The sequence below is a fragment of the Erinaceus europaeus genome, chromosome 9, assembly GCF_950295315.1.
Source record: "Erinaceus europaeus chromosome 9, mEriEur2.1, whole genome shotgun sequence".
Classification (NCBI taxonomy): domain Eukaryota; kingdom Metazoa; phylum Chordata; class Mammalia; order Eulipotyphla; family Erinaceidae; genus Erinaceus; species Erinaceus europaeus.
Genome location: NC_080170.1, coordinates 76,654,546 through 76,677,152, shown reverse-complemented (window position 1 = coordinate 76,677,152; position 22,607 = coordinate 76,654,546). Strand labels below are relative to the sequence as shown.

The 22,607-nt window shown below is 41.3% G+C and overlaps 1 protein-coding gene across 2 annotated transcripts in view; it reads right to left on the bottom strand.

Moving 5' to 3' along the window:
- Positions 1–22,607, bottom strand: part of ITGB5 (integrin subunit beta 5) — a 221,215-nt gene that overhangs the window by 168,731 nt on the left and 29,877 nt on the right. For both annotated transcript variants that reach the window (XM_060198257.1, XM_060198255.1), the window contains exon 3: positions 7,755–7,962. In XM_060198257.1, coding sequence (XP_060054240.1) covers positions 7,755–7,962 — 208 coding nt within the window. The remainder of the gene's footprint in view (positions 1–7,754; positions 7,963–22,607) is intronic.

The window sequence follows — 22,607 nt, the reverse complement described above, 5'->3', positions numbered from 1 at the left end:
TTGTCTATATCCCCACGATATCTGGAGTGCTCTGGTTACTCCTCCCCCCTCCCATTCTCACGAGAGTTATCATCCTATCCTGGAGTGCTATGGTTACTCCTCCCCCTTCCCATTCTCGCGAAAGCTACTCCTATAAAAACCCTTCGTTTTCCGCACCTCGCTCTCTTGCCGGCGCTCCACTCTGGTGTTCAGATGCAGGAAAGGTTACTGCGTGAGGCGGCCATTTTCTCTACCTCCACGTGGCCCAACCTGCTTCTCTAACACCCAACTCTAAGGTGCCAGTGCGAATAAAGATTTGTGTTTCCTCTTCGCTCCGGACCTCTCTCTCTCTTCTCTGCGGCCCGCGCACTACAACATATGGCTCTACAACAGATACTGGCTACCTTTGTCCAGGTCAAGTATTTAGCACTAGCAGGTTATGTGTAAAATCTGTTCCTTTCTTCATATTACAAGAAACTCCTAGGGGTCACAGAAACTTTAGTGTCACAAAACAAATCTCTATTTTAAAGGCTTGTCCCTACAGAATGCCACCGACTCATGGAATCTGCTGACAGGGAAAGAAACACAATACACACACACACACACACACACACACACACACATCCTTTTCCTGGAGATAGAGTATCCTCTGAAAGACTTGCATTAACGAGAGAGTAAACCTACCAGCATCCTCCCATAAACACAGCAATATTTATTCACAGTAAGCAACAGGTGATGATGAGTCCCCCCCCAAATTTGCTACCTTGGCACATTCATTATTTGAATTACAGTTAACTAGGAAAGTGGCTGACATGAGACCTTGCTCCATTCCCCAGAAGTGAAAGATAAATCTCTCATGGGAAATGTACCCCACTGTACTAGGAGGTAGAAAGACCCTCTCATACTAAAGTAGGGAATTGGGGGCTCAGAAAGTTGTATAAAAAAAAAACTCTGCTTAGTTCCTTCCTAATTAGTCCCCAAGACTGTAGCTTCTTTGTGTTTTGTCTTGTCAGATAATCACAAACACACACACACACACACACACACACACCTTTCTCTAAAAGATACAGAAACTGGGGGCTGGGAGACAGAGCACTTGGTTAAATGACATGGTACTAAGTGCAAGGACCAAAATTAGGCTCCAGGTTTGAGCCCCCAGCTCCCCACCTGCAAGAGGGACACTTCACAAGCAGCGAAGCAGGTTTACAGGTGTCTATCTTTCTCTTCCCTTTTCTAATTCCCTCTCTCAATTTCTCTCTGTCCTGTCCAATAAAAAGTAAAAAAATGGCCACCAGGAGAGGTGGATACATAGTGTCAGGACTCAACCCCAGTGATAACCCTGGAGGCAATCAATCAATCAATACAAAAAAAAATAAAAGGTATAGAAACTGATTGCTTTGATAACTTTGCAGATCTTATATCTATGGAGCCTCCATGCACACAAAATTAATTTTTTTTCTCTGCTGATTTGTTTTGCTGTCAATTTATTTATCTGATGGGTCAACACTTACCTAGGGGGAGATTACGGAAGATGGCGGAATGAGAAGCTGCTAGTGGGTTGAGCTCTGACTACATCTACTGGAAATGGTAAGATTTTTTGCCTTTAGTAGGACAGTCAATAAGGGGTCCTAGTGGTAACACCAAGGAGGTGACTATAACTCAATTTGGGGTAGAAAATAAAGTAAAAAGGGAAAAAAAATTTTTTTTAATTATTATTCCTGAAGCGCACCCTATCCCCCCTTCCCCCCAAAAACCAGTCCCTAGGGGCCAGAGATCTGCTCCTAGCAGGCTCCTCTGCTGAGCTTCTTTCTTTACCAAGATTCCTGTCCCACCAGGGGGTGTCATTCATTCTAATTCTATTCCTTTCTGAAACCTTTGGCCTTTTTTCTTTCTAAGTAGCCAATTCCAGATAAAATATTCCACCAAGCAGAGTCTTACTCAGACAGGGAAAGACCATCAGAGGCTTTTTTTTTTTTTTGCTTTATTTTCTCAACAATCAGCTGCCTCTGCTCAGGGGGCCTGAGGCAATCTGGAGCCAACCAAGATGAAGACAGGACAGGTTTTTTACTCTGTTCTATCTTATTATCAATACAAGATAAACCCGTATCCCTTTCCCCCTCTCCTTCAGGTTGATCAGAATTAACTCTTAGTGTATTTTCCATTGCTAGGGGACTGCATGTCTTATTCACTGCTAAAGTAACTTGTATCACTCTTCCTGCCACCCCCCCCACATAGCTAATTAAATAATATAAATAAATAAATAAAAACTTTCCTTTCACTGCTCTTTTATTACTGTTCTTTTTCTTATCTTTTTCTTTTCTCTCTCTCTCTTTCTTCTTCTTTTTCTCATTCTTGTCATCCTTCCTCCCTCCTTCAGCTTTCTGAATTCACTGATACATGTTTGGGAATTATTCTGGGGAAGAAATCTGACTCAGACTGGACTCTCTCTGTGTGTATCTCTGCTCTACTTCCCTTTGTCCTCTAGCTACCCCTAGAATATACAGTGGCTAGTAGATTTGCATAACTGTCTATTCCCGCTACCTTTGTCTAGTCCAGAGGGTTTTTTTTCTTTTTTTTTTTTTTTGTTTTGTTTTGTTTGTTTTACTTTCTTAAGAATCAGCTGCCTCTGCTCAGGAGGTTTGAGGCAATCTGGGACAGGGTTTTTACCCTGCTCATTTTATTAATATTATCTAAAGGTGTATCTCTTTCCCCCCCTCCTTTAGGTGGACCAGAATTAACTCTTAGGGTATCTTTCATTGCTAGGGGACTGGGCATCTTATCCACTGCAAGAGGAACTTATTTCACTACCCCTACCTCCTCTACAGACTCTCCCCTTCTCCCTCCTCCTAGCTAATTAAAAAAATAAAATAAAATAAAATAAAAAATAAATTAATCAATTAAGAAATTTTCCTTTCACTGCTGTTTTATTACAACTCTTTTCTTATCTTTTTTCTTTTCTCTCTCTTGTTTCTCTTTTTTATCTTGCCTTCTGTTCTTCCTTCTTCTTTGGCTTTCTGAATTCACTGATATTCATTTGTGAATTATTTTGGGGAAGAAATCTGACTCAGAGTGGACTCTCTATGTGTGTATCTCTGCTCTACTTCCCTTTCTCCTCTTATTACCCCTAAAATATACAGTGGATAGTAGATTCGCATAACTGTCTATTCTTGCTACCACTTCTTTCTTTTCTCTTCTTCACTGGGATTTGGTTACTATTTTTTCACGGACTGGAGAAATTGTTTGGCTAACTGGTAGTGATTAAACTGCTTCAATACTTGCTTCACTTGCTACTGTAATTCCTGAGGTTGGTGAGTGCAATTGTCATAAAGGTATTTAGTACAGTGTTGCTTGTACTCAAGACACAACAACTGAGGAACAACAGAGCATAAAAAAAGAAACACATAAATCAAAAAAATGGGTAGATCATAAACAAATAAAGCTGCTACTCCAATGAATGAAGACAATAGCCCAGAAGAAACTACAAATCAGCCAGAAGTAACCATAGATAAGAAAAGTATGCAAGCAATAATAAACTTATTAATCACAGAAATGAAAACAACATTGGAGGAAAGGAATGGCAGTATTTGGTAAACAACAGTTGAGACCCCCAAGGAAAATACTGATTATCTTGAGGCAATTAGAGAACTTAAAGCTGAAATAGCTGTAATGAAAAAAGAAGCTGAGGCAAGGGAAAGCAGACTAACAGAAGCAGAAAACAGAATTAGACAGAAGATGACTTAGAGAAAACTAAAAAAGAGGTAAAAGAGCTCAAAAAGAGATTGAGAGACACTGAAAACAACAACAGAGACATATGTGATGATCTCAAAAGAAGTAACATTCATATAATTGACCAGCCAGAGGAAGAAAGAGAGGAAGGGGAAGGAAACATTCTAGAGGAAATTATAGAAGAAAACTTCCCAGACCTGAATAACAGGACATCAAGATTCAAGAGGCCTAGAGAGTATAAAACAGAATCAACCCAGACCTGAAGACACCGAGACACATCATAGTCACAATGAGAAGAAGTAAGGATAAAGAAAGGATACTAAAGGCTGCAAGAGAGAAACAAAAAGTCACATACAAGGGAAAACCCATAAGACTATCAGTAGACTTCTCCCCTCAAACTCTAAAAGCCAGAAGAGAATGGCAAGATATCTATCAATCCCTGAATGAAAAGGGGTTTCAACCAAGGATAATATATCCTGCTAGACTTTCATTCAAACTAGATAGAGGGATCAAAACCTTCTTAGACAAACAACAGTTAAAGGAGGCAACCATCACCAAACCGGCCCTGAAAGAGGTTCTAAAAGACCTCTTATAAACAAGAACATCACTATAATACTTGCAATATATCAGAGCAAACAAAAATCTTTTTTTAACACTGGCACTACAATACATTAAATCCATAATATCAATAAATGTCAATGGTTTAAACTCACCCATCAAAAGGCACAGAGTTGGGGGATGGATCAGAAAACATAACCCAACCATATGCTGCTTGCAAGAATCCCATCTGTCACAACAAGATAAACACAGACTTAAAGTGAAAGGATGGAAAACTATCATATAGGCTAACGGACCACAAAAAAGGACAGGAACAGCCATTCTCATCTCAGACACGATAGATTTTAAATTAAATAAAGTAATAAAACATAGGCAAGGCCATTACATAATGATTAAAGGATCAATCAGCCAAGAAGACTTAACAATTATTAACATCTATGTACCCACTGAGGGACCATCTAAATTCGTCAAGCACTTATTGAAAGAATTTCAAAAATACATCAATAGTAATGCAATAATAGTGGGAGACTTCAATACCCCACTCTCACACTTAGACAGATCAACAAAGCAGAGAACCAACAAAGATACAAGAGAATTGAATGAAGAGATTGACAGATTAGACCTCTTGGACATTTTCAGAGTCCTTCACCCCAAAAAACTGGAATACACCTTCTTTTCAAATCCACATAACACATACGCAAGGATAGATCACATGTTAGGCCATAAAGACAGCATCAATAAATTCAAGAACATTGAAATCATCCCAAGTATCTTCTCAGACCACACTGGAGTAAAACTAACATTTAACAACAAACAGAAAATTATTAAAGTCACAGAATTTGGAAACTAAACAACATACTCCTTAGGAACCACTGGGTCAGAGTCACTCAAGCAGGAAATTCAAATGTTCCTGTAAATGAATGAAAATGAAGACACACCTATCAAAATATTTGGGACACAGCTAAAGCAGTATTGAGAGGGAAACTTACAGCCATACATCACATATTAAACAATAAGAAAAAGCTCAAATTAACAACCTTACTGCACACCTCAAGAACTTAGAGGAAGAGGAACAAAGGAACCCTAAAGCAACTAGAAGGACAGAAATCACTAACATTAGAGCAGAAATAAACAGCATCGAAAATAAAAGACCCATACAAAAGATCAATGAAGCCAAATGTTGGTTCTTTGAAAGATTAAACAAAATTGACAAACTCCTATCAAGTCTCACCAAACAAAAAAGAGAGAAGACTCAAATTAATAGAATTGTAAATGATAGAGGAGATATCACAACTGACACGACAGAAATCCAGAAAATCATGCGAAACTTCTATGAAGAACTATACGCCACCAAGCTAGAGAATCTGGAAGAAATGGAACAATTCCTAGAAGCATATGCCCTTCCAAAACTGAAACAACAAGAACTACAAAATCTAAATGCACCAATCACAGACAAAGAAATTGAAACCATTATTAACAATCTCCTCAACAAAAAAAGTCCTGGACCAGATGGCTTCACAAATGAATTCTACAAAACTTTCAGGAGACAGTTAGTACCCATACTTCTTAAGCTTTTCCATAAGATTGAAGAAACAGGAATACTCCCTTCCACCTTCTATGAAGCCAACATCACCCTGATACCAAAAGCAGATAGGCACACAACAAAAAAGGAAAACTACAGACCAATATCTCTGATGAACATACATGCCAAAATATTAAACAAGATCTTGGCCAACCGGATACAGCAGCACATCAAAAAGATTGTTCATCACAACCAAGTAGGATTCATCCCAGGAATGCAAAGCTGGTTCAACATACGTAAGTCAATCAATGTCATTCACCACATCAATAAAAGCAAAGCCAAAAACCACATGATTATCTCAATAGATGCAGAGAAAGCCTTTGACAAAATCCAACACCCATTCATGCTCAAAACTCTACAAAAAATGGGAAAAGATGGGAAATTCCTCAAGATAGTGGAATCTACATATAGCAAACCTACAGCCAACATCATACTCAATGGGCAGAAGCTGAAAGCATTCCCCCTCAGATCTGGGACTAGACAGGGCTGTCCACTGTCACCATTACTCTTCAACATAGTATTGGAAGTTCTTGCGATAGGAATCAGGCAAGAGAAAGAAATCAAAGGAATACATATTGGAAGGGAAGAAGTCAAGCTCTCACTATTTGCAGATGATATGATAGTATACACAGAAAAATCTAAAGAATCCAGCAGAAAACTAGTGGAAGTTATTAGGCAATATAGCAAGATGTCAGGCTACAAAATCAATGTATAAAAATCAGTGGCATTTCTTTATGCAAACACTAAATCTGAAGAAGACATCCAGAAATTTCTCCCATTTACTGTTTCAGCAAAATCAATAAAAAACCTAGGAATAAAGTTGACCAAAGAAGTGAACGACTTGTATACTGAAAACTGAGTCACTATTCAAGGAAATAGAAACTGATAACAAGAAATGGGAAGACATCCCATGCTCATGGATTGGAAGAATAAATATCATCAAAATGAATATTCTCCCCAGAGCCATAAACAAATTTAATGCAATACCCATCAAAGTTCCACCAAGCTTCTTTAAGAGAATAGAACAAACACTACAATCATTTATCTGGAACATGAAAACACCTAGAATTGCCAAAACCATCTTAAGGAAAAGAAACAGAAATGGAGGCATCACACTCCCAGACCTTAAACTATATTATAAAGCCATCATCATCAAAACAGCACGGTACTGGAACAAAAATAGGCACACAGACCAGTGGAACAGAACTGGAAGCCCAGAAATAAATCCCCACACCTATGGACATCTAATCTTTGATAAGGGGGACCAAAGCATTAAATGGAAAAAGAAGGCTCTCTTCAATAAATGGTGCTGGGAAAACTGGGTTGTAACATGCAGAAGAATGAAATTGAACCACTTTATCTCACCAGAAACAAAAATCAACTCCAAATGGATCAAAGACCTGGATGTCAGACCAGAAACAATCAAATACTTAGAGGAAAACATTGGTAAAACAGTTTCCTACCTACACCTCAAGGACATCTTTGATGAATCAAACCCAATTGCTAGGAAGACTAAAGCAGAAACAAACCAATGGGACTACATCAAATTGAAAAGCTTCTGCACATCCAAAGAAACTATTACACAAACAAAGAGACCCCTCACAGAATGGGAGAAGATCTTCACATGCCAGACATCAGACAAGAAACTAATCACCAAAATATATAAAGAGCTCAGCAAACTTATCACCAAAAAAAGCAAATGACCCCATCCAAAAATGGGCAGAGGATATGAACAAAACATTCACCTCAGAGGAGATCCAAAAGGCTAACAAACATGAAAAACTGCTCCAGGTCACTGATTGTCAGAGAAACTCTGGGGTCTGGTTCTGGCCTTGCCACCACCCTTTCCAATTCTGCCCTCAAGCCATCCTCTTCTCTATGTCAACCCACCCCACAACAGGGCACTTACCGGGCCTCAGGCTCACAGCAATTTCTTGTGGTGTCATCTGAATGACATCCTCAGAGCCTGAGGAGCTGGAGCCCTTACTGCTGAGAGGCAGACTCCGAAGGACCTGGGTGCTGCTGACAGGGCTCTCGAACTCGCCTCCACAACCGTTTCTCACCAGGTTTGCCCTCAGATCACACCGGGAGGTGACTGACCGCTGGCTGCCAAAGTCCTAGGAGTGCAAACAGAGGAAGAGAGCAGGAGGTGATCAGGCATTCACTTTAGAATGTCTGGGAGGGGAGGAAGGTGAACTCCCTTCTATCTGGTGGGCCTTTGGCCCTCCACATCCTACTTTCATTGTCTGAAAGTGAAAAGGTTGACCCTCCCTATTCCAGATGGCTCATGTGTATGAAGAGGATTAAAAGAACTGTCAGATGTAAAAGTCTTTTATAAAATGTAAACACATAATAAAATATTGGGTTATGCTATGGCTTGAATGATCAAATTTTCCCAAAAAGCAAATATACCTAATTGTCTACATGATTTTGAAATGGTCCAGTCACATAACTAAAAAAAATTTTACATGCTATGTAAGTGGTCAGCAGTCATCACTCAAGCAATCAACAGTTAACACTTGAGCTGTTTTTTCTCAGGCACTGAAGCAGCTGTTGGACATTCCACAACCATTTTGGAAAACAATGTGTCATAGGGTGTTGGGCGGTAGCACAGCAGGTTAAGTACATGTGGTGCAAAGCGCGAGGACCATCATAAGGATCCTGGTTCAAGCCCCCAGTTCCCCATCTGCAGGGGAGTTACTTCATAAGTGGTGAAGCAGGTCTGCAGGTGTCTGTCTTCCTCTCCCCGTCTCTGTCTTCCCCCCCCCTTCATTTCTCTCTGTCCTGTCCAACAACAACGACAATAATATAACAAGGGCAATAAAACAACAAGGGTAACAAAAGGGAATAAATAATAAAAAAAAAACAAAAGAAAAGAAAACAATGTGTCATGTACATTGTTCTCTCCCCCTCTCACTCTCCCTCTCCTCTTTACAAGAGCGCTGGCTTATGGTAGTGTGGGGGACTGAACCTGGGACCTTGAAGCCTCAGGCATGAGAGTCTCTTTGCTATTAGGACCATTATGCTATCTACTCCTGCTCTTGTTCTATCTCCCCTTCCATTTCAATTTCTCCCTGTCTCTATAGAAATTTTTTTTTTTTAAGTAGCCTCCAGGAGCAGTGTGTGTTGTGCAGGCACTAAGCCCTAGCAATAACTCTGATGAGAATAAACAGTTTTAAAATTACTATGAAAACTAAACAAAGTTCAAAACATGTTAAGTAAGAAAAAAAAAACAGAATTCAAAAGAAATGGAATATAATTCATTAGGATTCAAAAGAACAGTATCTAGGAAGAACACTGAGATGTTAGACTAGAGGGAATAAATACAGATTTTAGGAGGAAGCAAAGATACCACAACACCTCTCTACCATCCATGGAGTTTCCCCTACTGCCATGGTGCACCCATGTGGTGCTAGAACTCTAATGTGGAGCTTCATATATAGTAAAGATGTATGTTCTACCAGTAAGTGAACAATAAAGCTGCCTTGATAAGAAAATAGTTCTTTTTTTTTTTTAAGTTGGACTTAGGGGAAGGTTGGTCATTAGGATTACCCAAGTTAATTTGTGGCACCAAGAGCTTAGGTCACTAGCATCATCATCATATACTTTGTCATAAACCAGAGGTGGGGAACATCTGGCCTATGGGCCATGCACGCCTGTGAAATCCTTTGGTCTGAGGGTGTTGGTAGTGTAGCAGGTTAAACACACATAGTACAGGGGGTCGGGCGGTGGTGCAGTGGGTTAAGCGCACGTGGCGCAAAGCACAGGGACCGGTGTAAGGATCCCGGTTTGAGCCCCCGGCTCCCCACCTGCAGTGGAGTCGCTTCATGGGCGGTGAAGCAGGTATGTAGGTGTCTATCTTTCTCTCCCCTTCTCTCTCTGTCTTTCCCTCCTCTCTCCCTTTCTCTCTGTCCTATCCAACAACAAAGCAACATCAACAATGGCAATAATAATCGCAACAAGGCTGCAACAACTAGGGCAACAAAAAGGGGAAAAAATGGCCTCCAGGAGCGGTGGATTCATGGTGCAGGCACCGAGCAATGCAATAACCCTGGAGGGGAAAAAAAAAAAAAACACATGGTGCAAAGCACAAGGACCTGTGGAAGGGTCCTGGTTTGAGCCCCCAGCTTCCCACCTACAAGCAGGTCAATTCACAAGCAGTGAAGCAGGTATGCAGGTATCTATCTTACTCTCCCCCTCTTTGTCTCCCCTACTCTCTCCATTTCTCTCTGTCTTATCCAACAACAACAGCATCAATGGCAACAATAACAACAACAAGGGCAACAAAATGAGAAAAAATGGCCTCCAGGAGTAGTGGATTCATAGTGCAGGCACTGATCCCCAGCAATAACACTAGAGACAAAAGCAAAAACAAAAACAAACAAACAAAAAAACTTTGGTCTGGCCCTGCCAAAGCAACCTCAAGAACATCTCAAAATTCAATAAATCTAGAAGCTTTTTTTCATAGCAATATTAAGTGCTAGTTTTTAAGTGGATACTTTTGTATGGCCCACAAATGATGTTATAAATAATCAAATGGTCCCTGATGACAAAAAGATTCCAAACTGAGTCAGCAAAACTGGCTTGATTAGTGCTGTGTTTTGCCATGTGCTCAACACAGGTTCCAGCCCTGCCCTCAGTGCACTGAAGGAAGCTTCAGTGCTGTGGTCTCTTTCATTCTTCCCTCTCCCTCTCTGTCTCTGTTAAAAAAGGGGGGGCACCCAATCCTGTTAGAAACCCTGTTATTTCACCCAATCCTGTTATAAACTATAGTAACTTCAATTTTCAGTAACAGAACTTTTCAGCCAGAATAATGATTTCGCAGAGCAGACCCAAGACTCCTTTTTAGTACAGATGCAGAAAGCATGGTGCCCTCCTCCAGCTGCCTGGAGTCCAGCCCTTGACTGGACATGCTTGGAATGTGCAGAGGAGAAGGTAGTCTTGTCCTCAACCCTAAGTAACACTTTGTGAGAAAGTCTCAAGAAGACAAGTGTCCTCTGACTCAGAAACCAGATGGCTGGCAGAGGTGTAAGCACTAGTTTCTTCATCATGGCCCAGCATGCCCTAGAATTGCCAACTCCACTAATAGTCTGTGAGTCTCTCACAGTACTCAAAGGGACCACAATACTTATTTATTGCCACCAGGGCTATTGCTGGAGCTTGGTGCCTGCAAGGCCACACATTCCCAGAGGTCCTTCTTCCTTCTCTCGTTCTCTTCTGATAGAGGGTGAGAGGTAGAGAGGAGAGACACCTGTAGTACTGCTCCACTGTTCATAAACCTCCCCCACTGTAGGTATGGCATAATGAATTCAGGACCTGACTCTTAAAAGTCCAATGCTTTAACCACTGTGCCACCTCCCAGACCACAAGTATGATATTTTTAAGTAAAATCCAAACCGGTTTAGATTCGACTTCCGGAGGTGGAGCTACGAGCAGCAGATCGCTTTCTCTCCTCTCCTCTCCTCTCCTTTCCTGGATCAACTAGGAATACCAAAGGAGACCACCCGGGACCGAAACAAGACAGGACTAGAATGACCACAGGAACCCAATAAATCACCAGTGAGTACAAACACGTGTGGCTGGTAACAGAGAGGAGAGGGGGGCCTAAGGAGAGATTAAGTGACTGCTAACAGTTCAGCAGTTTATCAGTGGAGACACCACCTCCATTCTGCTCCACCAACAAGGGGACAGAATAAGGGAGGAGAGGACTCCCCAGAGACGCACCAAGTGCAACTCTGAATCTCCATTGCTACTACCCTCATAATCTGGAGCAGCGACAGGAAGGGACACCAGGGGACAGAGATCTAACCAGGAAACTCAGAAGACCTTTACCTCAGTGGCATAGCTGAGGGGCTGTGAAAGTCTCTTTGCATAACCACTGGATTATCTCTGCCACACCCTGCTTTATCTCCTGGTCAGGAGTCAGTGATTAAGCTAAGAAGCCTATTGACAGTTTAAAAGCCCTCAGGCTCCCATAGCCTACAGGGAAGAAAAAAAAAGAGGCTTTTAAACCACTGAGCTCCAACTCAGGGATTGAAATAACTGTTAACTTCCACCACTGTGAACCCTTTAATTAACTTACTTAGACACAAGTCAATCCAGGCAATAGTGATCAATAATTTGAAAAGTACTGATAAAGGGAACTCATAACATAATATATAAAATGGTTAAAACAACAAGAAGAAATATTGGAGACTCGAACCAGGACAAGAGTCCAGCTAAAAGTCCTCCAGAGGGTGAAGCACAAAATAACGAGTTCAACATCCAAACATTAGCTAAGGAAATAATAATAGGAGTGAGTAAAGAATTTGAAAAATTATAATCAGAAATATAGGAACAACAAATGAGACTATGGAAGAAAATACTAATTATCTCATGGTTATTAAAGAGCTGAAAGCTGAAATCGCTGAGCTAAGAATGCAACTAGCTGAACAAGCTAAAACAGTATCAGAGCAGGGCAACAAAATAGATGAACTCCAGAAAACAGTAGAGGGCAGAGAGAATAGAATCCATGAGGCTGAAGACAGAATTAGCAAGATTGAGGATGAATTAGAAACAACTAAAAAAGAAGTAAGAGATCTCAAAAAGAGATTAAGAGATGCTGAAAACAACAACAGAGTCCTATGGGATGACTTCAAAAGAAACAATATATGCATTATTGGCATATTAGAGGATGAAAGAGAAGGAGAGGAAGAAAGCATTTTCCAGACCATAGTAGTTGAAAACTTCTCTAGTCTAGACAACATCAAAGATATAAAAATTCAAGAAGCACAGAGGGTCCGAAACAGAATTAACCCAGAGCTAAAGACACCAAGACATATCATACTTAGAATGGAAAGGAATAAGGATAAAGAAAGGATCCTGATGGCTGCAAGAGAAAAAGAGTCACGCATAGGATTATGGGAAAACCCATAAGATTAGCAGCAGACTTCTCCATACAAACACTACAGGCCAGAAGAGAATGGCAAGATATCTACTGACTGCTCAATGAGAAAGGCTTTCAGCCAAGAATACTGTATCCTGCTAGACTGTCATTCAGATTAGATGGAAGCATCAAAACCTTCTCCGACAAGCAACAGTTGAAGGAATCAACCATCACCAAGCCTGCCCTGAAAGAAGTTCTGAAAGGTCTCCTATAAACAACCAGACCACCACAAATAGGACATATATCAAAACACTCTAAAACTCTACAAGAATGGCATTAAGATATCTTCAATCTTTGATATCAATAAATGTCAATGGCCTGAATTCACCTATTAAAAGACAGATTAGGAAGATGGATCAAAAAACACAACCCAACAATATGCTGTCTACAGGAAACCCACCTAACTCAACAAGACAAACACAGACTTAAAGTGAAAGGATGGAAAACTATCATACAAGCCAATGGCACACATAAAAGGGCAGGAATAGCTAATCTCATATCTGACACAAAAGACTTTAAATAGATAAGATTTAAAAAGATAGGAATGGACACTACTTAATGCTCAGAGGATCAGTCAATCAAGAGGACTTAACAATTATTAACATCTATGCACACAATGAGAAGCCATCTAAATACATCAAACTTCTACTGAAAGAGCTACAGCAATATATTAACAGTAACACAATCATAGTAGGGGACTTCAACACCCCACTCTCTCAACCTGACAGATCATCCAGGCAGAAAATCAATAAAGACATAAGGGAGCTAAATGAAGAGATAGATAAACTAGAACTATTGGACATTTTCAGAGTCATTCATCCCAAGAAACTGGAATACACATTTTACTCAAATCCACATGTGTCATTCTCAAGGATAGACCATAGGTCACAAAGACAGCATCAGCCAATTTAAGAGCATTGAAATCATCCCAAGCATCTTCTCAGACCACAGTGGAATTAAACTAACACTTAACAATCAACAAAAGATTAGTAACAGTCCCAAAATGTGGAAGCTCAACAGTACACTAACAACTTCTTGGTCAAAGAGGAAATCAAGGAAGAAATCAAAATGTTTCGAGAGTTCAATGAAAATAAAGACACAAGATATCAAAATATTTGGGACACAGCTAAAGCAGTCCTAATAGGGAAGTTCATAGCTATACAAGCACACATTAGCAAACAAGAAAAGGCACAAATAAACAGCCTGATTGCACAACTTAAAGACCTAGAAGAAGAACAACAAAGGAACCCTAAAGCAACCAGAAGGACAGAAATCACTAAAGTTAGGGCAGAAATAAATAACATTGAGAATAGGAAAACCATACAAAAGATCAACGAAAGTAAATGTTGGTTCTTCGGAAGAGTAAACAAAATCGACAAACCTTTAGACAGACTCACAAAACAAAAAAGGGAGAAGACCCAAATAAATCGGATAGTAAATGAAAGAGGAGATATCACAACAGACACCGCAGAAATTCAACATATCATGCGAGGCTTCTATGAACAACTATATGCCACCAAGCTAGAGAACCTGGAAGAAATGGACGATTTCCTAGATACCTACCAACTTCCAAAACTAAGTCAAGAGGAAGTGGATAACATGAACAGGCCCATCACAGCTAATGAAATTCAAACAGTTATCAAAAATCTCCCCAAAAATAAAAGTCCTGGACCAGATGGTTTTACAAATGAATTCTACAAAACCTTCAAAGAAGAACTAATACCTCTACTTTAAAAAATCTTCCAGAAGATTGAAGGCACTGGAATACTCCCTGCCAGCTTCTATAAAGCCAACATCACCCTGATACCAAAAGCAGACAGGGACACAACCAAAAAAGAAAACTACAGACCAATATCTCTGATGAACATACATGCGAAAATATTGAACAAAATTCTAGTCAACCGGATACAGCAGTATATCACAAAGATTGTTCATCATGACCAAGTGGGGTTTATCCCAGGCATGCAAGGTTGGTTTAATATACGTAAATCAATCAATGTGATTCACCACATCAACAAAAGCAAGACCAAAAACCACATGGTCATATCAATAGATGCAGAGAAAGCCTTTGACAAAATACAAGACCCATTAATGCTCAAAACACTACAAAAAATAGGAATAGATGGAAAATTCCTCAAGATAGTGGAGTCTATATATAGCAAACCTATAGCCAACATCATACTCAATGGTGAAAAACTGGAAGCATTTCCACTCAGATCAGGTACTAGACTGGGCTGCCCACTATCACCATTACTATTCAACATAGTGTTGGAAGTTCTTGTCATAGCAATCAGGCAGGAGCAAGGAATTAAAGGGATACAGATTGGAAGAGAAGAAGTCTAACTCTCCTTATTTGCAGATGACATGATAGTATACATGGAAAAACCTAAGGAATCCAGCAAGAAGCTTTTGGAAATCATCAGGCAATACAGTAAGGTGTCAGGCTATAAAATTAACATTCAAAATTCAGTGGCATTCCTCTATGAAAACACTAAGTTAGAAGAAATTGAAATCCAGAAATCAATTCCTTTACTATAGCAACTAAAACAATAAAATATCTAGGAGTAAACCTAACCAAAGAAGTGAAAGACTTGTATACTGAAAATTATGAGTCACTACTCAAAGAAATTGAAAAAGACACAAAGAAATGGAAAGATATTGCATGTTCATGGGTTGGAAGAATTAACATCATCAAAATGAATATATTAGCCAGAGCCATCAACAAATTAATGCTATCCCCATCAAGATCCCAAGCACTTTTTTTAGAATAGAAAAAATGCTACAAATGTTTATCTAGAACTAGAAAAGACCTAGAATTGCCAAAACAATCTTGAGAAAAAAGAACAGAACTGGAGGCATCACACTCCCAGATCTCAAATTGTATTATAGGGCCATTGTCATCAAAACTGCTTGGTACTGGAACATGAATAGACACACTGACCAGTGGAATAGAATTGAGAGCCCAGAAATGAGGCCCCACACCTATGGACATCTAATCTTTGACAAAGGGGCCCAGACTATTACATGGGGAAAGCAGAGTCTCTTCAACAAATGGTGTTGGAAACAATGGGTTGAAACATGCAGAAGAATGAAACTGAATCACTGTATTTCACCAAATACAAAAGTAAATTCCAAGTGGATCAAGGACTTGGATGTTAGACCACAAACTATCAAATACGTAGAGGAAAATACTGGCAGTACTCTTTTCTGCATAAATTTTAACGACATTTTCAATGAAACGAATCCAATTACAAGGAAGACTAAGGCAAGTATAAACCTGTGGGACTACATCAAATTAAAAAGCTTCTTCACAGCAAAAGAAACCACTACCCAAACCAAGAGACCCCTCAAAGAATGGGAGATCTTTACATGTCATACATCAGATAAGAGTTTAATAACCAACATATATAAAGAGCTTGCCAGACTCAACAAGAAGACAACAAATAACCCCATCCAAAAATGGGGGGAGGACTTGGACAGAATATTCACCACAGAAGAGATCCAAAAGGCCGAGAAACACATGAAAAGATGCTCCAAGTCTCTGATTGTCAGAGAAATGCAAATAAAGACAACAACGAGATATCACTTCACTCCTGTGAGAATGTCATACATCAGAAAAGGTAACAGCAGCAAATGCTGGAGAGGGTGTGGGGTCAAAGGAACCCTCCTGCACTGCTGGTGGGAATGTCAATTCTCCTCTCTTGGAGAACAGTCTAGAGAACTCTCAGAAGGCTAGAAATGGACCTACCCTATGACCCTGCAATCCCTCTCCTGGGGATATATCCTAAGGAATTCAACACATCCATCCAAAAAGATCTGTGTACACATATGTTCTTGGCAGCACAATTTGTAATAGCCAAAACCTGGAAGCAACCCAGGTGTCCAACAACAGATGAGTGACTGAGCAAGTTGCGGTATATATACATAATGGAATACTACTTAGCTCTAAAAAATGGTGACTTCACTGTTTTCAGCCGATCTTGGATGGACCTTGAAAAAATCATGTTGAGTGAAATAAGTCAGAAACAGAAGGATGAATATGGGATGATCTCACTCTCAGGCCGAAGTTGAAAAACAAGATCAGAAAAGAAAACACAAGTAGAACCTGAAATGGAATTGGCATATTGCCCCCAAGTAAAAGACTCTGGGGTGGGTGGGTGGGGAGAATACAGGTCCATGAAGGACGATAAATGACATAGTGGGGTTTGTATTGTTAAATGGGAAACTGGGGAATGTTATGCATGTACAAACTATTGTATTTACTGTTGAATGTAAAGCATTAATTCCCCAATAAAGAAATAAATTTTTTAAAAATGGGCTTTTAAAAAATTACTATTTTTATTATGATGATGTTTATAACCCTCCAAGTACATAAATATAAAGAAAACATTCTCTATAGCTCCATTTTGAAAGATTCAAATTTAATGAATACCAATGCCTCCAAAGTATAGATACTTAAAAAAAAAAAAAAAAAAAAAAAAACCTCATGAGCTCCCTACTGTCTGGTGTGCTAGCAGTGTCAGACCCCATACCCCTGACCCTGGGCCCTCTGGCAGGTGTCAGGAGACAGTGAAGTCCTTTTGCCAGGTAAGCACACAAGGGTCACATACCTAAGTTTGAGCCATAATTCACAAGGGAGTTTTTCACATGACCTCAGCTTTCTAGATCCAAGTTCAGTGTTCTCTGTATCTCTTGCCTCCCATCACAGCCAAGCCACTGTCAAGCTCTACAGCAGAAAATTCAATCTGGACCCACAGACACCATCCCTCTGAAGAACATGGGGGGACTGGGACATGGGCCACCATAATCCAAAATGTGCTTAATTGCTGACTCCCCCAAAGACTAATACTTTGCTATTGAAAGGAAGTTTAACAGTTACATAGCTGACCAATATGTATTTTCTATTATACATGAATTATACGCTTTGTTACTACAAAGAAAGTAAGCTAGAGAAAAGAAAACGCTAGTAAGAAAATTATATAGCACCATCACAGTGGTCATCATCCTCATCATCTTTCCCCTAAGAGAGGAGAGGTTGACATGATCCAGGAACAAGTAAACCCTCAGTTTAAACAAATGCTGTTCATGAGTCAACTACATTTCTTGGTTGCCCCAAATACAGACATCTTCCTGCCACCTACTAAACATGAATGATTAATAGACTTTCAAAAAAATGTGTTGCCTGGGGATAGGCAGTGGCACACCCTGCTGAACATATGTTACCAAGCACAAGGACCCAGATTCAAGCACCCAGTCCCCACCTGCAGAGGGGGACCTTCACAGTGAAGCAGGGCTGTAAGTGTCTCTCATTCCCTCTCAAATTTTGTCTTATCCAATAAAAGAAAGAAAGAAGAAAATGTAGTATTAGAAAATGAACTCAAATAAGTTTTCCAGCCATGGGTAGGAGTCTCTTTATTTGTTCTGGCCCCTGGGATTTAAAAATAAAATTAATTTCCTGTTTAAAAAAAAAATGAACTCAGGGCTTTGCACATACATGATACCACTGGGTAGCTTCCCCAATTGAATCCATCCCTTCCTCCCTCCCTCCTTTCCTTTTCTTTTTTCTCTTTTGACACCAGTGCCATTACTGGAACTCAGTGCTGCAGAATAAATCCTCCACTACTGGGAGCCTCTTTTTTCTCTTTGTTGAATAGAAAGCAAGAAATGGATAGGGGAAGGGGAGATAGAGAGACAGAGACATCTGCAGCACTGCTTTACCACTCATGAAGCTTCCCCTGCTGCAGATGGGAATGGGGGGGTTGAACCTGGGTGCTTTTGTATGGTAATGTAGTAATGTGTGTGCTCTACCTGGTGACAAGCCCCTCCTTCTCTCCCTTCTTTCCTTCTTCCTGTCTTTTTCTTTCTTTCTCCCTCCCCCTTTTCTTCCCTCGCTCCTTCTCTCTCTTTCCCTTTCTTTTTTCTTTCTTCCTTTCTCTTTCTTTTTTTTTAAGTTTTTTAAATATTTATTTATGTATTTATTCCCTTTTGTTGCCCTTGTTGTTTTTATTGTTATAGTTATTATTGATGTCGTCGTTGTTGGATAGGACAGAGAGAAATGGAGAGAGGAGGGGAAGACAGAGAGGGGGAGAGAAAGACAGACACATGCAGACCTGCTTTACCACCTGTGAAGCGACTCCCCTACAGGTGGGGAGCCGGGGGCTCGAACCAGGATCCTTAAGCCGGTCCTTGCGTTTGGCACTACATGCGCTTAATCCTCTGAGCTACCACCCGACTCCCTCTTCCTTCCTCTTTCTTTCTTTCTTTCTTCCTTCCTTCCTTCCTTCCTTCCTTTCTTTTTTTCTTCCAAGAGGGATGGGCATTCACAGAGAGAAGAGAGACAACACAGCATTGTTCCACTATTCATGGAGCTCTCCTAGTATCCTTCCAATGTACTCCCCCCTGTGGGACTTCTTCTAAGTGAGCTACCTCCTGGCCCCCACCCTCTTGATACAGAAAATGATTATGGTAGGGACAGGGTGATGCCATCTCTAGGTGAAAAATGGAAACTAGCTTCAGAGTGGGCTTCTAGTAGGGCACAGCTCAAGTGTTGGCTGGGACTCCTGGTGGATACCAAGGGAGGATTCACCACAAAGGTAGTGTCTGCCCCTGTTCTCCGTAGATGCCATCATCAGCTTTCAGAGGACTTGTGAAGGGTAACTGTAGCACAGGCACGTAGCCAAGAAAAACAACTGAGTGGAACAGGAACCGGAAGCATTTTCTCTAGCTTTTAGTCACTATGAGCTAAAAATAAGGGGGGAGGGTACATTCAAATTTAGAAGATTTTTAATCTACTCTGAGGCTGGTATTTCAATTATGATAGCCTGCCTTCCTGCTCCCGATCACCCATCACACAAGGCACATGGCGGGCTCCACTATTGCTATCACTCCCTTTACACTGTGTTCACCACTTGCTCTTTTCCCACAGGTCAAGTGTTGCTACACTGGTGGCTTTCAGCAGCCCGCCCATCACTGCCAGCCTACCCAGGCCCACTGTAGGACACATTAGTCACTAGTTATCTGCATGTCACCCTGTACTGCTGAAAGTGAGACTCTACAAGACAGGGACAATATTCTGGAGAATACCCTGAAAGCAGGGTAGAAGAGTTGTGAAATTTCAGGCCCTGGAAGAAAAGGAACCCAGGCAGGATGCTGGGGTGCAGAGAGAATGAACACTGGTAAACAAGCAGAGAGCCAGGCAGAGCCGGGGCAGGGGAAGCTGCTGCCTTCAGACTGGTGTTTCCCCAGGGGCAGCAGGCCAGGCCCCTGATGAGCCTTGGCTGCAGCTCTCTCTTAGCAACATCCCCTAGATTGGGGAGAGAAGGTGACAAATGCAAACCAAAATCTGTGTACCATCCATGCCCTCCTGTGGGAGGTGACGAAATGCCTCCAGAAGCTAGCTTCCCCCCACCCCCTTCTCACTCTGGATCTCCAGAGACACAGAAGGAGAGAGTAAAAGACACCACAGCACCAAAGCTTCCTCCAATGCAGTGGAGGCCAAATCACATGCATGGTAGACCAGGTTCCTTCCCTCAGCTTTCAACCAGGTTTTTCAATCTGTCATTTAATTTATATGACAGATGTTAGGAAGTATCTACATTTGACCCAGATTATTCCTTTCACCTAGTCTAATCAGTAAGATGTTCTCCCCAGCTGGAGCCCTAGTCAGGGAGTCCTGGGATTTCCACACAAATATGATGAGCCTAGACCTTGAATAGATCCCTCTCTCCATTATCACTAGTCATCTCCATCAGGAACAACATAATGGACCCCTCTGGGGGTCCCCATAGGACCTTGCCCTCAATGTGGATCAACAATGGTAAAGAATGTTCCATCCTCCGAAGGGGGTTGGATAACATATTCTACCTACCACCTGAAGAAGATGGGTCCTGAAATTGGTGCAACTCAGAATGTTCCTACTCATGACCACAGAATGCAAGTTCAGGCCTATAGGAATTTAGAGGTTACATAGGCTCCTATGCTGAATATGGGCCCCAGATCAAATCGATGGGGTATACAGTCAACAATATTTATACACTTTTTCCGTATTTGGGAACCACTTTCTTCCCTGATCCAGCTTTCTAGCCCTTTTTCTAGTCATGACATTATTCCCTGACAATAACCTGGGTCCACCTGCATATCAGAGGTCAGGCTCTGGCAAAAACTAATGAAGTCATGGGCCCTTTAGAATATACCTAAAATATTTTCAAACAGAGACCCCAAATCTTCATAATGCAATATTCCAGCCCTTAGGTTCATGATTAACCAACAATGTGTGTTGCTGAGGAGTTATTCTGATGCAGTCTCCGCCCCCAGGTTTTACTACGCCCTGCGAAATCCTAGCAGTGCCCCCTTCAACCAATCCTGGCCCTACACGTCACCCCTGGTTGTTGCCCAATAAAAAGCCCCCTCATCCCCCCCCCCTCTCTCTGGGCTCTCAGCTCTCCCTCTATGAGATCTCGCCCCCTGCTCTCCCCCCGTGGTCAGGTAGTGGGGACGGCCATTGCCGGCTGGCCCCACGTGGTCTGAACCAAACCCCCCCATCCTGTAATAAAGATTTGTGTACCCCTTTGCTCTGGACGTCCACTCTCTTCTCCGCGGTGCAGCCCGACACCAGACCACCACCACAACAAATGTGTATGACTTTATATGTTTTTCAGCCACCAGGTTCCAGATGCTAACATGATGCCAACCAGACTTCCCTGGACAGATGACCCCACCAATGTGTCCTGGAGCTCCACTTCCTCAGAGCCCTGCCCCACTAGGGAAAGAGAGAGACAGGCTGTAGTATGGATCGACCTGTCAATTCCCATATTCATTGGGGAAGCAATTACAGAAGCCAGACCTTCCACCTTCTGCACCCCATAATGACGCTGGGTCCATACTCCCAAGGGGTTAAAGAATAGGAAAGCTATACGGAGCTCTGGTGGTGGGAATTGTACTCTTCTTATCCTATGGTCTTGTCAGTGTTTCCATTTTATAAATAAATAACTTTATAAAAGATGTTCTCCCAGTGTTAAAATGATAAGATATATATTTTATCATAAGCTGAACAGAATGCTCACTGGTGTTTTATTATTTGTTTTTTGGTAAATCACTGGGGCTTCCCTACTCCAAGATGACTTTTGCAGAAAGACAGAGACAGAGACAAAGCAGCAGAGAGGTAGCACAGCACCAAAGTTTCCTCTAATGGTGGGGCCAGGTTCAATCCTGGATGGTGAAAATGGTAAAACAGTACACTAAGTGAGCTATTTTGCCAACCCCAGAATACTTATTTATTTATTACTGGATAGAGACAGAAAGAAATTGAGGTGGGAGGGGGAGACAGAGAGAAGGAAAGAGAGAGAGAGAGAGACACCTGCAGCACTACTTCACCACTCATGAAACTTTCCTCCTGCAGGTCGGGACCAGGGGCTTGAACCCGGGTCCTTGCGCACTATAATGTGTGTGCACATAACCAAGTATGCCACCGCATGGAGTCAACCCTCAGTCTTTAAACAATTATTTTAGTTATTTTGATAGGACAGAGAGAAATTGAGAGGTAAAAGGTAGATAGGGAAGAAGAGAGAGCAAGAGAGCGAGAGAGAGAGAGAGAGATCTGCAGCACTGCTTTACAACTTATGAAGCTTCCTCCTTGTAGGTGGGGACAGAGGGAATAGGACCCACGGTAACATGTACATTCAACCGAGTATACCACAAACTGGCCTCCCTAGAATGCTCACTTTTATTTTTATTCCCTCCCACCCCAGCTGAAAGGTAATGTCTCCTCTACTTTCCCTGCTGCCATAAGTTCCCAAATGTCCATTTGGCCTGTCTTGCCTCCCAGCCTCCAAGTCTGCT